Source organism: Lactuca virosa, chromosome 4, assembly GCF_052849685.1.
Source record: "Lactuca virosa cultivar CGN04683 chromosome 4, Lactuca_virosa_CGN04683_v6, whole genome shotgun sequence".
NCBI lineage: Eukaryota > Viridiplantae > Streptophyta > Magnoliopsida > Asterales > Asteraceae > Lactuca > Lactuca virosa.
In genome coordinates, this window is record NC_136429.1 from 216,836,917 (window position 1) to 216,854,563 (window position 17,647).

At 35.2% G+C, this 17,647-nt stretch overlaps 2 protein-coding genes across 2 annotated transcripts; one reads left to right on the top strand and one right to left on the bottom strand.

Moving 5' to 3' along the window:
* The first annotated feature begins 13,902 nt into the window (after positions 1-13,902).
* LOC145107995 (uncharacterized) lies at positions 13,903-15,079 on the top strand. Its single transcript, XM_079044970.1, has 2 exons — positions 13,903-14,161; positions 14,681-15,079. Exons 1-2 carry the CDS (start codon positions 14,029-14,031, stop codon positions 14,959-14,961), a joined length of 414 nt encoding a protein of 137 aa, XP_078901096.1. The 5' UTR covers positions 13,903-14,028; the 3' UTR covers positions 14,962-15,079.
* A 39-nt stretch (positions 15,080-15,118) lies between these two features.
* On the bottom strand, positions 15,119-17,169 carry LOC145107994 (calcineurin B-like protein 10). Its single transcript, XM_079044969.1, has 9 exons — positions 16,948-17,169; positions 16,622-16,796; positions 16,449-16,531; positions 16,121-16,180; positions 15,911-16,019; positions 15,777-15,829; positions 15,621-15,701; positions 15,407-15,519; positions 15,119-15,302 (listed from the first exon to the last, which is right to left on the bottom strand). The coding sequence occupies exons 1-9, from the start codon at positions 16,975-16,977 to the stop codon at positions 15,248-15,250; spliced, it is 759 nt and encodes a 252-aa protein (XP_078901095.1). The 5' UTR covers positions 16,978-17,169; the 3' UTR covers positions 15,119-15,247.
* Between the last annotated feature and the right edge of the window lie 478 nt (positions 17,170-17,647).

A 17,647-nucleotide genomic window follows, 5' to 3' on the forward strand; every position in this document is an offset into this window, starting at 1 on the left:
GTTATGTTATTATGTGGTAGTGGTAGGGGTGAAATAGTCCCCGGTTACCGGTTGAAAGATACCGAAGGGGAGGTTAGCTCCAGGTTACCGGTTGAAAGAGACCGAAGGGGAGGCCAACACCCAGATATGCTAGGCGGTTACCGGTTGTCACAACTAGTAAAATTAGGGTTAAGATTTTGGTCTTTGTGCGAGACAATTCCCCCCATGTAAACTAATAATAGCCCATTTAGTGAGATTCAAACTTCAATGCTATTAAGATTCTATTTTCATTCATTATCACTTAAGTCGAAACAACCTTAGATAAGCCCAAAACTCGATCCAATAAGTCTAATCCAATCCTTTTTGGGCCTTAGCCCAAGAATTCTCAACCCAAAACCCTTATTGGACCAATACTTCCTTATTGGTCCATGAATACCTTTCTTGGGTCATAATGGACCCAATAATCCATTTAGCATTATTTTAGGGCTAAAACACTTTTAATGGGCCGAAAACCATCTTCTTTAATTATATGGGCCGAAAACCCATTCCTTTCGTCATTTTGGGCCGTAAATGCATATGAGGGCCCAATGGGCCGAAAAATCTAGATTGGGTCGAAGTATCTTTGGTTACTAATTTCCCAATCCAAGCCCAATACTTCTTTTCTTCCATGTCCTCACCTTATTCACGGTTTTATATATATATATATATATATATATATATATATATATATATATATATATATATATAAAAGAGGAGAAATTTAATTAATTTGGATTAGTGACACCTCACAATTGTATAGTGGTAATCCAAGCAATTATCTCACATGTTTCTAAGTTCTAGTCCTCCATGTAATGACCTAGCTAAACTCTCTCTTCTCTCTTTAAAAATCTCGACCAAGAAGCAACATCACCACTCTTATTCCTCACTTCAATCTTCACTCCCATTCTCCTTTCTCTCTAATCTTCAAGTGCTCTCTCATATTTCCTTCAAAAATTTCATGGTTAAGAGTGTTCATCCAAGAGTTCTCATCAAATATCTTAACTTGGTAAGTTTACTTCACACTTAAGATGTTTAACTCCATTCTATGCTAAGATCTTTCCTTAAAATCCACTTTATTTTCGGGTTTATGCTCTTAGATCCACCACCACTTTGAGATCTCACCAAAAACTCAAGCTAGGTTCAAAGTTCCTTCATCTTCTTCATCTACATCTAGAAAACCCCAAGGTGAGTTCATACCCCCTTGTTTTCGGTTTTATAATGTTTTTGGGGGAGAATACAAGTGCTTTTGTGTTAGATCTATGTATATATGCATGTTTATGTGTTTAACTTTTAGATCTTTACTTGAAAATGAAGTTTATCACTTGGATCTTCATATAAACCTTGAGAAAAGTATGTGTCCTCACATATAATACTCGTAAACTTGTAGATCTGGGATTTATCCACTTAAAATAGCAAAAACAAGTGTTGTGAACAAACTTAGATAACTTAAACTCAAAAATCAACCCTTGACAGAAACGTTTTAGTCCAATCTAGAACTGTTTTGACCTCCTTAATGGTAATATTTTTCAAAACTGTTTTACATACAAAAAGTTCAGGTTATTACCTTTAAAATGACTACGCTCACGTTTTTATACGATTTTTCTACTATTTTTGGCGAATTTTACAAAACTGCCTATCAGATTTGAAATAATTTCGGGCCAACCTGTGAAGGTGAGAAATTTCACACTTGTTAGAGGCCAATAAAAATTATGAGAAAAATTGTGAACAAAGTAGACAAAATTTCCAAACTTCCAGAATTTACGGATCCAAATTTCAACTTACGATGATTTTTCTACAAATTTACCAAAAACTAGGTCAGAAAAGCTAAAAACCAGAAAAATGTGTATTTCACAAAAATCAAGCCAAAAATGATATTTTTGACAAAAATGAGTTTAAAATGTTATTTCTACCACAAACTAGTCAAAAATACAAGTTTTGAACAAAATGGGGGCTAAAGTGTTATTTTTACTATAATTGGGCCTAAGTTGAAAACTTTATGGCTTATTGGGCCAAGAACGTCATTTTTACAAAAAGTAGGCTTCTTATATCAATTTTGTAAATAATCGAGTTAAAATAAACAAAACAATAACAAACTGGTTAAAAACGATTTTCTTATCCTTACTGGGCCTGGAAATAGTATACATGTTTAGTGGGCCTTAGTGTCCTTTTACATGTATATTGGGCTCAGGGTAGACATTCACATTCCCTTTGTGCCTGGAAATAATAGATACGTATAGTGGGCTTTAGTGGTCCACTTACATGTTTATTGGGCCTGAGAATGAGTTTTATATGTGTTCTTCTTTCTTTTCCGTGTAAATTTTTGATTAAGGATCTAGTGAGACCTGTCGGTTGGCACCTTTGAGTGTACAATCGTAGCCTGTAGTTATAACAAGAGTTTCCTGAAGGGAAAACGGGAGTTTGTGTATAGATCTATACTGGGATGACACCCCACACCTGAGCTGTTCGCTACAGTTAGACTAGGCCAGTCTAGGGTGACAAAAACCTTATCATATTTCGGCGGCGTCCCAAAGACGCAAAGACAGGCGAAATTGTCATTATTATGTATTGTTATAGCGACTCACTTAGAGGAATTAACGTTATAAGATTTACGGGAAACTATTCTATTTTCTTTTTGGGATAAAACAGGAAACCATTCTATTTTCTTTTTGGGATAAAACAGGAAACCATTCTATTTTCTTTTTGGGATAAAACATGAAATCATTTTATTTTCTTTTTGGGATAAAACGGGAAACCTTCTTTTTGATAAAACGACAATCTATAAGCGCCGGTACTCAACCACCGGGGTTGAGATTCCAGCATCAGCTATCGCAGACAACATCGGGTTGTCTGGAAATCATTCTCTTTCTATTCTCATAAACATTAACACACATGCATTAATATAAGATCAAACACAAATATTTCAAACCATTTCTTTTTAGAAAATATCGGATATCTGAAAGCGCTATGAAAACTATTCTAAACAAGTACAAAAACCATTTTTATACAAAACTGCTTATGAACTCACCAATTTTTAGTTGATGCTTTTCAAAACGACTTGTATTCTCAGGAATTCCAGTAGCATGTAATAAGTTCGACTATAAGATCAAGTGGTGCGACTTCAAGAAATTTTACTTTCTTACTTTTGTGTAACTGATGAACAAGATTCAATATGTAAACTATGTAAGTGTGTATTTCCAATGTATGATGTTTGGTTGCTATGTTTCATTCATATTCAATTGTTATGATACTGTACACGAAATCGTCGGCCCCCGGACGTTTCCGCCGTCCAGGTTCGGGGGTGTGACAGGTTGGTATCAGAGCATTGTTTATAGTGAACTAGTATATCTAACCATACACGATATACAACTATAAATACAATGGGACTAAAAACACTCTGACTAAAAGTATACCTTAAGAATATAAGTATCTTCTAAAAGTATACATACTTGCTAGAACCGTATCATAATAAGAACAAAACAAAAGTATTTAGATGTTGAACACTACAGTCAAACCTGGGCAGTTATGTAATCATATCTGGAATAAATAGAGCCTGATCAACTGTATTTATTCGAGATACGACCAACATGTGTTTAGGAGTGATGGTGGTGTTGCAACAAGTCTAAAACTTACAAACCCTACATGCAAAGGAGAATTAGAACCAAACCTAAGGTTTAAAATACTATAGGAGAATTTTATGATAATAAACAATAACAACAAGTCTAAAAACGTATCGATTTCGTACATCAAGAAGCCCTAAGATCAAACATGTAATACTATAGTAGCATTTTAGAATACCATATGACCTCCACACTTAAATCTTCTACATGTACCTCATACCTCCACTCTCGTAAAGACAACATGACTGAGCTTCACCCCGAAGACCCCTATTACCCTATGGTAATAGCCAACGAATGGATCGAGGGAGAACCAGAGGAAGTGCAAAGGGAGAACCCAGAAATGGGTCTTAAAGAATACCAAGAGAGGAACCCCGAGGGAAAGGATTCTGATGAGGAGTCAGACACGGATGAAGGCGCCAGAGAGATCCTTAGCGAGCCTTACCCCCTTGGAAGCAATACCGAACCAACACGCAGAACAGGAAGACCTTACCAATCATCTCCGCCCCTTTTGAAGAGGAGGTGACCACCCTAAGGCAATAGCTCATGGAAGCTGAGGCTAGGGCAGCCTTAGCAGAGCAGAGAGCGGAAGAGGCCACTCGTGAGATGAGCGAAATGGTTGGACACCTTTACGCTATTTAGGCATATGAGAGTCATCATACTAAGTCCTAGGTCTACCATGTAATTCGTCACAACTAGTAGTAGTAAATCGAGAGAGGTACGCCCTACGAGAACTCATGTAAACTGAGCCAGCTTAAGGATCTGATATCTATAATCTATTAGGGTAACTTAACATTTGTACAATACCTATTTCCACATACTACCATTAATACATCATAGGGATGTAGGTCGAAACCACGAGAATCGTACAACAAAACATGTGATTCATATGCGTACATGCATAAGTTCATATCTATAATCATAGATGAGATACGGCTAGATATAACCGTAGTTACTCACAAACCAGTTTCTCATCATGCAACAAAATCATGTCTTCCCATGGAAACAACCAGATAGCCGGCGAAACACCAGTTCTGCAGATGGACCCCGCAACCTTCCAAGCCGTTGTAACAGCTGCCGTGACAGCCGTCATGGCGCAACTCAACGCCAACAATCCAAATGGAAATGGAAATGGTGTCGATAACTCCAACCGTAGTATCAACCAAGGAAACCAACGAGGGACAACCAACACAGACACCCCAAACTCCAAACCTAAGGTCATGAAGCAAAAGCAGGGGAAAAAGAAAGGAAGCGGATCGACTCAAGGGCCTTCCAAAAGGCAACAAGTTGTAGCAGCCCCTAACCCCACTAGTCCCCCAGCACCGAGAAAACCGTATCATGGAAACCTCCCGCTCTGCAGCAAGTGCCGCTACCATCATCATGGAGTCTGCCGGGAATTGCATTGCAATAGGTGCAACATGAAGGGACACCTCTCCCGCATCTGTAGGGCCCCGACCCCATGCGTCACTCCAACCCTCAACCCAGAAGTAAGTCCAGTATGCCACGCATGCGGTGATACGGGACACTTCAAGAGGAATTGTCTAACAGAGAAGGATGACGAAGGACCAGGAGGAGTTTAACAACAGGACATAATGAAGCAACAAGGAACCCTACTGGGATTACCGATACGTTTCAAAACAACAAAAATTAAGCATCGCATTTTCACAAAATTTTTGCCAATTAAAAATCATAATCATAAAGTACCCCCCCCCCCTCATCCGAACTAATCATATCCTTCGTAGGAAAAACTAAATATCCTTGCGAAAGTTATGATGAGTTAGTGTAAACGTAAGGCCGTGTGTAATTAAGATTCTACAAACATAGAGTGCGTGGAACCGCCTTAATTCTTATTCCTTGGTTGACTGTGGATTTAGGGCATAACCACTCAGTTTACAACCTTTTCAATCTTGAATTACGTACGACTAGGCTACATCAAACCATCATAGAGAGGTCTAATAGAAATCAGACTATGAAATCACATCATTTATATCAAGGCACTCGTATTGCTCGGACACCCAAAAATTCAGAACGAAACAACCATAGAGAGGTCTAATAGTAATACTAAGAACGAAATGGGTGACATTACAAATGTGTACATAGAACACACTATCATTTCAAACAATTATCCCTTTCAGATCAATCCAACACCTATTACAATAAGGAGCCCAACGATGTCAGTTGACATGGGCTGACTTGATCCTCACCATACGAAATTCATGTACCAACGAGACTCTTCACCTTAACCAATCGATCAACGAAACCCCTACAACTTGTAACGACAATCCTCGAACTATCTCGGACATCTAGACCTTTAGGTACCCGTGCAAGTAATACCACACTCTTTCCTAGCCCTTAATAGGGATAAGGAAACAAGGAGCAAAGGACACCAAGGGTAACCTAGAGACTTATAACCCCCCTAAGATGTCTCCAAAGTCCTTTCGAAAATATCACCTACATGCCAAGTTGAGTTCGGAGATCGACTCAACTCATGGAGCCATTCTCGTAGCCATACCACCAAGACCACTTAGCACCAACATAAACACCGAAGGTATTCGGTCGATGGAACGACCCAGTAAGTATGAGGTTATCAAACCAAGACTTGAGCCTTAGAGAAAGCCTATCCAACTCATAAATAGGAAGGGCTAAGTGTCCATAGGACCACTGACTACTAAGAATCAAACGAAACCATCCTCAAGGATCGATATCCCTTATCTCGAATCCAAGATTTACCCGACCTACCCGTAGAAACAAGCAAAGATCAACCTCCCACTAGTTCAAAATCTCTTAGTATGAAACTCCCAAGACAACTTAAGAATTATAAGACCAACTACATCACACGACCTTAACTTTAGTGACAATAGTGTTCGCCCTATGGGTTAGAGGCACTACTGTTGGGACGCCAAGTACACAATCCTCAATTACCATGACCTTCCATTCACTTCACCATATAGGAAGCAAAAGCAGAATGCCTCTATGATTGGTCGAGATAACCATCACCCAACTAACCAAAGGAACAAGGTCAAAGGCCAGTAGCAAAGGTCCGCTAGAACACTAAGCAAAGACTTAAAGTTCCCTAAGAACGAAGAGACTAGACATAACAGAGACACTCACACCTTTTCTTTAGTATATGGGATGCTGCTTTAGAAGCGAATTTCGGGACGAAATTCCCTCTAACGGGGGGATGATGTCACAACTAGTAAAATTAGGGTTAAGACTTTGGTCTTTGTGCGAGACAATTCCCCCCGTGTAAACTAATAATAGCCCATTTAGTGAGATTCAAACTTCAATGCTATTAAGATTCTATTTTCATTCATTATCACTTAAGTCGAAACAACCTTAGATAAGCCCAAAACTCGATCCAATAAGTCTAATCCAATCCTTTTTGGGCCTTAGCCCAAGAATTCTCAACCCAAAACCCTTATTGGACCAATACTTCCTTATTGGTCCATGGATACCTTTCTTGGGTCATAATGGACCCAATAATCCATTTAGCATTATTTTAGGGCTAAAACACTTTTAATGGGCCGAAAACCATCTTCTTTAATTATATGGGCCGAAACCCCATTCCTTTCGTCATTTTGGGCCGTAAATGCATATGAGGGCCCAATGGGCCGAAAAATCTAGATTGGGTCGAAGTATCTTTGGTTACTAATTTCCCAATCCAAGCCCAATACTTCTTTTCTTCCATGTCCTCACCTTATTCACGGTTTTATATATATATAAATAAATAAATAAAAAGAGGAGAAATTTAATTAATTTGGATTAGCGACACCTCACAATTGTATAGTGGTAATCCAAGCAATTATCTCACATGTTTCTAAGTTCTAGTCCTCCATGTAATGACCTAGCTAAACTCTCTCTTCTCTCTTTAAAAATCTCGACCAAGAAGCATCATCACCACTCTCATTCCTCACTTCAAACTTCACTCCCATTCTCCTTTCTCTCTAATCTTCAAGTGCTCTCTCATATTTCCTTCAAAAATTTCGTGGTTAAGAGTGTTCATCCAAGAGTTCTCATCAAATATCTTAACTTGGTAAGTTTACTTCACACTTAAGATGTTTAACTCCATTCTATGCTAAGATCTTTCCTTAAAATCCACTTTATTTTCGGGTTTATGCTCTTAGATCCACCACCACTTTGAGATCTCACCAAAAACTCAAGCTAGGTTCAAAGTTCCTTCATCTTCTTCATCTACATCTAGAAAACCCCAAGGTGAGTTTATACCCCCTTGTTTTCGGTTTTATAATGTTTTTGGGGGAGAATACAAGTGCTTTTGTGTTAGATCTATGTATATATGCATGTTTATGTGTTTAACTTTTAGATCTTTACTTGAAAATGAAGTTTATCACTTGGATCTTCATATAAACCTTGAGAAAAGTATGTGTCCTCACATATAATACTCGTAAACTTGTAGATCTGGGATTTATCCACTTAAAATAGCAAAAACAAGTGTTGTGAACAAACTTAGATAACTTAAACTCAAAAATCAACCCTTGACAGAAACGTTTTAGTCCAATCTAGAACTGTTTTGACCTCCTTAATGGTAATATTTTTCAAAACTGTTTTACATACAAAAAGTTCAGGTTATTACCTTTAAAATGACTACGCTCACGTTTTTATACGATTTTTCTACTATTTTTGGCGAATTTTACAAAACTGCCTATCAGATTTGAAATAATTTCGGGCCAACCTGTGAAGGTGAGAAATTTTACACTTGTTAGAGGCCAATAAAAATTATGAGAAAAATTGTGAACAAAGTAGACAAAATTTCCAAACTTCCAGAATTTACGGATCCAAATTTCGACTTACGATGATTTTTCTACAAATTTACCAAAAACTAGGTCAGAAAAGCTAAAAACCAGAAAAATGTGTATTTCACAAAAATCAAGCCAAAAATGATATTTTTGACAAAAATGAGTTTAAAATGTTATTTCTACCACAAACTAGTCAAAAATACAAGTTTTGAACAAAATGGGGGCTAAAGTGTTATTTTTACTATAATTGGGCCTAAGTTGAAAACTTTATGGCTTATTGGGCCAAGAACGTCATTTTTACAAAAAGTAGGCTTCTTATATCAATTTTGTAAATAATCGAGCTAAAATAAACAAAACAATAACAAACTGGTTAAAAACGATTTTCTTATCCTTACTGGGCCTGGAAATAGTATACATGTTTAGTGGGCCTTAGTGTCCTTTTACATGTATATTGGGCTCAGGGTAGACATTCACATTCCCTTTGTGCCTGGAAATAATAGATACGTATAGTGGGCTTTAGTGGTCCACTTACATGTTTATTGGGCCTGAGAATGAGTTTTATATGTGTTCTTCTTTCTTTTCCGTGTAAATTTTTTATTAAGGATCTAGTGAGACCTGTCGGTTGGCACCTTTGAGTGTACAATCGTAGCCTGTAGTTATAACAAGAGTTTCCTGAAGGGAAAACGGGAGTTTGTGTATAGATCTATACTGGGGTGACACCCCACACCTGAGCTGTTCGCTACAGTTAGACTAGGCCAGTCTAGGGTGACAAAAACCTTATCATATTCCGGCGGCGTCCCAAAGACGCAAAGACAGGCGAAATTGTCATTATTATGTATTGTTATAGCGACTCACTTAGAGGAATTAACGTTATAAGATTTACGGGAAACTATTCTATTTTCTTTTTGGGATAAAACAGGAAACCATTCTATTTTCTTTTTGGGATAAAACAGGAAACCATTCTATTTTCTTTTTGGGATAAAACAGGAAACCATTCTATGCATGGTCACACACAATCAAACACATAATCAGTTATGGATTAGGAATAGGCTATGTAAGATTTATTATGCAAACATAATTATGGTCATAATTTATGTTCTCCAGCACAGCTAAATTCAATTACTTCAATCACTTATCTAAGATTGGGTCGATCCTAGCTCTAGCAATTCAATATTCACTAAATCACTAGGTGTCATGTTAATGTAATTTAATAATCACTAAGCTACACAGAACATGAATTCAAGCAACTAAACAACCAAATATTAGCATGCTAGGTATTAACAATCAAACACAAGCATAATACCAACAAGTCAAATCCATAATTAATTAAACTAATCCATAAGTTGAAGCTTCATCTAGCTAAACAGGAGTAGCTAAATTCAGCTACTCATGGTAGAAATCAAACACAAAAACTCAATAGAGATAAATATAAACATGATCAAACCGAATAAATTGATGTTTTCGTCTAGATCTCTTCAAATCTTGAGCTCCAATCGTTTCCTCCTCTTCTAAGGGTTTTCCAGAGGTTATTTTTCGTAATGCTTCTCCAAAAAGTCACCTCCCAGTCTCCCAATTCGTTATAATGTTCGGATATATATATTTGCCTAAAATCTGGCCACCACGACGTGGTAAAGGCACCACGCCGTGGTCCTCGTGTTTATCCCGTATTTTCCAAGCTAGCGTCAAAAATCGCGAAGATTCCATTCACCACGTCGTTGTGGTTGGATATCCGACTTTTCTCAAAACATGAAAGTCGTCCGAAATTGTGTCTAGTTTTCATATCATTTTGAATCACCTTAATCGGAGTTACGAGTCATGAGATATGGTCAAAATACTGACGAGGGTTCAAGCTGTCCAGCAACATCTTTCTTGTGTTTTCTTCTTGCTTAAGCTCGCATTTTCCTGCTTCCAGCTGCCATGTTGCTTCCGAGCATGTCTTTTATGCTATATAACAGATATTAAGCATAATAAGTATCTTTTGTTCTATAATAAACATAAATATAGCATAAAATATTAAGATATGATGTAATATATATATATATATATATATATATATATATATATATATATATATATATATATATATATATATATATATATATATATATATGCACATATCAGATGCACAAAATGGAACTAATCATAAAATCTCGTCTGAGGCGTGGGGTGCCCCTTATAGGCATGACACGTCCCTGCGGATTGGGCTTAGGCCTTATGCCTCGATATATGGGCGTATTTAAGAGCATTAACCTCTAGGGTTTCGTCATTTTCAACATCCATCACCCTAACACGCCTCCAATGAAACCATAGCCTCTTTTGAAGTGCTTAGAGCTCATCCTCTCTCATAAACTCAGTTTGGTGCTCTTATGGTGATCATGAGTAATGGGAGAATGCAAGCTTGGGCAAGGAAGCATTGATCTTGAAGAAGTCAACCTTCTCTACACCTATGGACCTTATTAAGCTCTAAATATTCAAGTTTTATTATGTTTCCTCCATAGATCTGAGTTTTGGTTCCTTTGAGGTTTGTTTATTGGAGTTTGAGGAACTCCATAGATTTTCAATGATATATAGGATCAAATTTGGTCGTTTGATGGAGTCAAAAGTGAATGCAAGAGCTCTCTTTGCTCCATGCATAAGATAAGTACATTTTAGTCACTTTTGTGAATTAGGGTTTTAGATCTTGTTTATTTGGCCTATCCGAATGGATAAAGTTGGAAACTTTATCCATTAATACATAAAGGAGTTTCAGATTTGAAAATTATGGCTTCTGACTTAATGGATTAAGTTGTTTAATAAGTCGTTTTGGGCTCGTACGCAAGGCTCCTCTGAGTTTTTCTTGATTTCGTGACTAAATTGTCTTGTAGTAAGCGATGAGCGCCTAGGAGGGGGCGCAGAGTTCCCTTGACCATTTCCTTTGACTTTTTGACTTTTTTTATTAAGTTTGACTTTGAGGATTTTGGGTTTTAAACTTAGGTTTGACCATTGTTTGGTGTTTAGATGGTTCTTGAGTCTGTTCTATGCAAGTATTTGTATATGCATCAGTGATTCTTCAGTTCCTGTTTAGGTGAGTCTTTTCACTATATTACTTAGGTCATGATTGGATCCTATTTGTGTTGGATGTATGTGTAATACTATGACATGATTGTTTGCTTAACTATACTAGTATGGTTTGTTTGTTTGCTTGCATGTTTATATGCTTTGTTGGGCTGATGACAAGACTGAAATAGGCCGTGAGTCAAACAGGCCTGGTTGAGATGATGACAAAACCAGAACAAGTCGTGAGTCAAACAGACCCGATTGTGATGATAGCAAGACTGGAACATGCCACGATCTAAACATGCCCAATATTGTTATGTATGGTATATTAAATGTTTTTTAGGTTGTTTGTGGGAAGGGCGCGACATCACTGTACATTCACATTGAAGATATATTGTTATTCGATTTTCGTTGGTTTTTGTAATTTAACTCTGGTTAACCCTTACATTTTGAAATAAATGAATGATGTGGTATGTTTTCAAAAAGGGATTTAGATTATTTATTCTGATTTAAAATGAAAATTTTGATTTGAAATTTGGGATGTTACACATAGGCCCAAAGTCAATCAACGTCAATGATTGAATGTCTTTTAAAGGACAAGGGCTTTCCATAACTCATGAACAATCTCAAGTTAAGAGTTGAAACATATTGTTAACATCAAGTTTTAAGGTGTTCAACTAGTTATGAATTAGTTTACGAGTTCTGTAACTATCACAAAGTTTGAACTTTTAGGATTAATTACAAAAAATAACAACATACATGATCAAAATTCTTGATTATATCAACGTATTTTAAAATGTTACTGATATTAGGAACTTCATGTCAATTCATTCACGATTATAGCAATGTAATTTGGATCTTACTTCTAATAAAACAAATTTTTTTTACTAAATTTTCAATTTATAATAACAATTCAAAGTTTTTTCTAAAACTAGAGGTTAAATTGAAAAAGGAATAAGACTAGCAAGAAACTAGCACAACATTTCAAGTCATTAGTAGTTATAACTTATAATGATAAAAAAAAATTAAAAGGAAGTTGATATAGTACATAAAAAGTATTACTACATGAATTCTTATTTAATGCATCTTAAATGAAAAGTTTTTTTTATAATTTATTAATATTATTGAATGAGATAGGTTTTTTTTTCTTTTTTTTAAAATTTTCATTTTGGCCATTTAATATATATTAAATAATCAATATATTTTCATAACTTATACCTGTAATCTTTCTATTTTAACCATATTTTATTTTATTCATTTAATTATAATTTAGTTTCAAATATTTTTAATTCATTACTAATTAATTATTTCTGTTAAATATTTAATGAAATTTCATTTATAAAATACAAATTTTATAACGACAATATAATATTTTCAATATTTTTATTTTATTTTTGTAACTATAACATAATAATTTATTTTCCATATTTTACGTATATAAATAATGAAGTGATATAGTTGTATTTATATATTCATATTAAAATATTATTTGTGTTTAAAAATAGACTAGTTAAATAAAAAGGTTTTATAAAATATTATAGATAGATGGGGGTGCATATAAATAATAAAATTTATAAAAACAAACTATTTAAATAAGCTTAATCATTAAAATGGATTTTTATTTAAAGTTCAAAATTAATAAAATAACAATATAACATTTATTTTGAATTATAAGATAGTTTAATTATCTAAAATTAGAGCCGGTAAAAATCGATCCAACCTGTTAACACAACCTAAAATTAGCAGGTTTGGCTGAAATTTTCAACTCATTTAAGTTAAACGGGTCAACCCGCTTAACTCATCTAATTAAATAGGTTGGGTTAGGTAAAAATTATCAACTCGTTTTCAACCCGTCAGTTCATTTAACTTTAATATATATTTAATTTAATATTTATTTGAATATTATCGTGTATAAATCAAAGTATTAATTTAAAATTTATAATGTTGTACTGTTATTTATGTTTAAAAAATTGAAATCTTAATTCTCATCAATTTTCTTAGCACCAACAATATTAGTCACTCTCCAAAATCATTTCGAAATTAAACATTTTTAATGCTATTTGAAGAGTTTATATGTATTTGTGAATTAGGATTGTACATTTGTCATACTTTGAAACTTTATATATGTTCGAAACTAATTTAAGTGGTATGATATTTAATTATATATATTTTTTAATTTTAAATGAGTTAACCCAAATTCAACCAATTTATGTAATAGGTTGGGTCGGATACTACATAAACAAGTCAACCCGATAACAACCCATTTATATAAAAGGTTGGGTTGGATTGAAAATATCAACCTATTCAAATAAACTGACTGTGTTGGATTGAAAACTTCAACCTAATTAATAAATAGGTTGAACCCGAATCCAACTCACCTCGACCCATTATGAGCTCTATAAAAAATGCTTAAGAAAAAGAAAAGGTTTATTCAGTCTTATATGAAAAAAAAAAATTTATATAGTTTATCGGTGCAATAAAGTCATAAAGTCTTCGGCTACAAGAAGAAAAAAAATAAAAAAGCGATCGTGGTCATATGTAAGAAACAGCTCAACCGAAGAAACGTCTGTCTACCACATCTCTAATCTCCGTCACCGGCGTCGCCAATGGCTACTCAATCTGCTTCTTCCTCTTCCAACATTCAGCCGCCGCCACCACCACCACCACCCAAGGAGTCGCTCGGCCGCCGTTACAAGTTCATCTGGCCTCTTCTTCTCGCTGTCAATTTTTCCATCGGAGGTACACTTCATAAATACCTTTATATTCCTTTACACTCATATGTATAATAATCTCAGGTTTAATTGTTCTTCCTCCTATTTTATCTTCTTTAAATGAACAGAAAACATATTTAGGTTTTTCTATTCGTGATGCTAAATCTGAGTATTTGCGTATGTTTTCGATTATCGATTACAGATTAGATTTGTCAGTACCTATTGGCTTTTGGTATGCGTTCGACTTGGTGTTTGAAATTAGCATCGATGATATCTTTCAATTTAGGATTCAAAATGAAAATTAGGGTCTCTAGGCTCTTATTTTGTGTCTTCAACCAGAAGAATAAAAGGTTTGATCGACTCAAAATTTAGTCGATGTCATCCACAAAAGGCATCAACAATGGCGTCGATGACAAGTTAATTATTCTCGCCATATGATATTTATGCATTTTTATGGCAAAATCTGAGTAGACCTTTTATGAAGCTGAATGATTCCAACCCCTTAATAAAGTAAAAACTAGTTCATGTCATTTATTGTGTTTTATAGCTTACCTTTTCACAAGAACAACTAAAGAGGAGAAGACAGAGGGAGAGGTGCCTGCAACTGTGGTTACATCCACTGCAATATCAACCGCCTCCGTGTCTCCTCCTGCCGCCCCAAAGCCGGTGAAACCAATCCCCATTGATGAACAGATAGAGCTCTTCAAGTGGATATTGGAGGAGAAAAGAAAAGTGAAAACAAAAGATCCTCAAGAGAAAAAACGAATAGATGAAGAAAAAGCCATACTCAAACAATTCATCCGCTCAAAGTCCATCCCCACCTTGTAGATATAATACACTTGGAATTGTACATTTTGTAATGTTGTATTTTGGTTTATCCCTTACATTTGCTTGAATGTTGTATAAAGGTGTGAGAATCGGATTGGTGTTATTGTTGTTTTCTTCATCAAGTAGGTCATGATGGATTTATATATTGAATACAATGGAAAGAAGAATGATGGTGTGCTTTTCATATTAAAACAACAAACAAAACTTGAGTTCAATTTAGATACAATCACACAAACTCCATAAAAATGAGTATCAAAACTAACCAAAAAATGATAAAATTTTGTTGTCAATCATCTACTCCCGTGTTGAATATAAAACTTGGAAACCCTGTTGTCACATCCCTAACAAATGAAAAAAAAAAGTCAACATAAACCTTCATAGAAAAAACACCCCGAATACAAACTAATTACAGAAATACCCTCTCGACAATAAGTGACAATGGTACCTTAAAGATGGAAGAGTCATGTTCTTTAAGAGTTGGGGTCGTCGAATAACAAAGTTTCTCCACTCATCTTTGTTGATTCTTCCATCCATGTCAGCATCCGCATCAGCAAAAGTCTGAGAACAAAAGCACACAAGTCAAAATCAAAGAATGCAGATCTAATAACAAGAAGAAGAAGAAGAAATAGTAGTTGATTCTGATAAGTGAGCAGTCTTGCATTATCGATTATCTCTTCAAGAATTTCTTCTGAAAGAACCATTCCGGTTTCCTTTAAAGTGGCAACAATCATTTCTTTAACCTGATAAAACATAAGTTGTTAATGAGTATAGACTAGAAAAGAGTTTTCCAAATGAAAATGAGAATAATAACTTACTTCTTCTCTTTCTATGAACCCTGTTCGTCTTAAATCATATAATCTGAAGGCAACTGCAGAAAGGAAAACATGAGAAAAGGTAAAAAAAAAAAAAATGATCCACCTGGAAGTGGAAGTAGTTTGTCAAAACTTACAATCAATTTTTTGTTCCATTGGGGCATGAGGATGGAAGATGCTCAAGACATGAACAAACTCCTCAAATTCAATAACACCATTTTGCTTCTCATCAAATAGATCAAAAACCTGGATATAAGTAAGAACATGATATAAAGATTATTGAATCTTCAATCAAAAAATGTAATCCATTTTTGTGAAGTAAATTGTGAATTTAAGTAAGGATTTACCCTGTTCAAGAAAAGATTCTCTCCACCTGCTGAATTGAGTAAAGCTAATTGGAGCTCCTCCTTTATGTAAAGAAACAATAAAAACGTCAGGTGTTATTGCCAGTTGGAGCTTCTCCATAATCGTGCAATTTCTGTAGCTTTATGTAAACTCAATTACTACCTACAATTGAAAATACTTAGGTTTTGATGCTTTTGAGGAATGTTGCAATCAGGTGTTTAGACGAAGTAATTGAGAAGAAATTTGGTGAAATTAAGTGAGAAGAATGAAGAAATTTGAGGTAATTGAAGGAGATAGGAAATAGCAAATAGCAAATAGCAATTAGCATACCTTGTGTATGAGCCCATCGGTTATGATCGAATTGCTCAACCGATTGAACAATTCGAGCAATGCTTCCACTTCATTAACCGAAACTGTAACAATTTCCAGTATTAGAAAATCCGAAACTAACATTCAGAATTTAGTAAAAAAAATTAGGAAGGAAATGGAATACGAAAACGGACATGGAGAATTACGAGCGAGACGAGTGACGTCGTCAAAAGTGTGACCAGGCTTAACCGGAGAGCTTCGTCGATCATCGAAACAAGACGCAAAGCCGTAGATCAGAATCTCAAGTACCACCGCACACGGTATCAACGCCGCACATACTTTTTCCCCCACCGTCAGCGAGCTCGATCTCTATTTCTCCTAATCCAGATTCACATTTTCAATCTCATACATATACGATAATGAATAATCTCCTCCGTCACAAAATAAACAGATAGAAAGCAAGTGAGTTCGGATGGAAGGCCACGATGTATATATATGCTCTTAAGAGGAAGAAAAGTACCGAGGTTGACGAGCTCGCCGCCGTTCCCATGGTTGCCGGAGAGATCTCAAACTTCTCAGATTTGATGTTGTAACTTGTACGTACTACGTAACAATGATGAGATAAGGTTCGTAAGAATTTGCAAAATTCGAATCCAAATTCTATACTTCAATTTTCTTTTGGTAATCTCTAGTTCAAATGCATTCGTAATATCAAGATTTCGTACACGCATTCATCACAACACCTAACATAAAAAAAAGCCCTAGAAATTACTGAATCAGGATGACTGGACCGACCGCTGGGCCCGCACCAATGAAAATATAATTGATACATGTAAAACAAAAGAACTTTTAATTTTGTTTTACTTATTAATCATTTATTTTTAGTCTTTAATGAGAGTGCCACATCACTCCATATATTCATTTTTCATTTCATGTTATATATATATATATATATATATATATATATATATATATATATATATATATATATATATACACAAAAAAAAAAACCATGTTATCTTTTTCTTTTTCCAAAACCAAAAAATAGAAGAGAAAATAAGAGGTTGTGTTCTCAGGTATGTTGCATTTTTAGTCATTATGTGGGGCATACTCCATGAGTACGTTGAGCGTAACTCATTAAAGGGATGCGAGATTCTTTTAAGTACACTGGACGTACTCAGGTATTACGTAAGACATACTCACGCATGTCTCAAACCCTA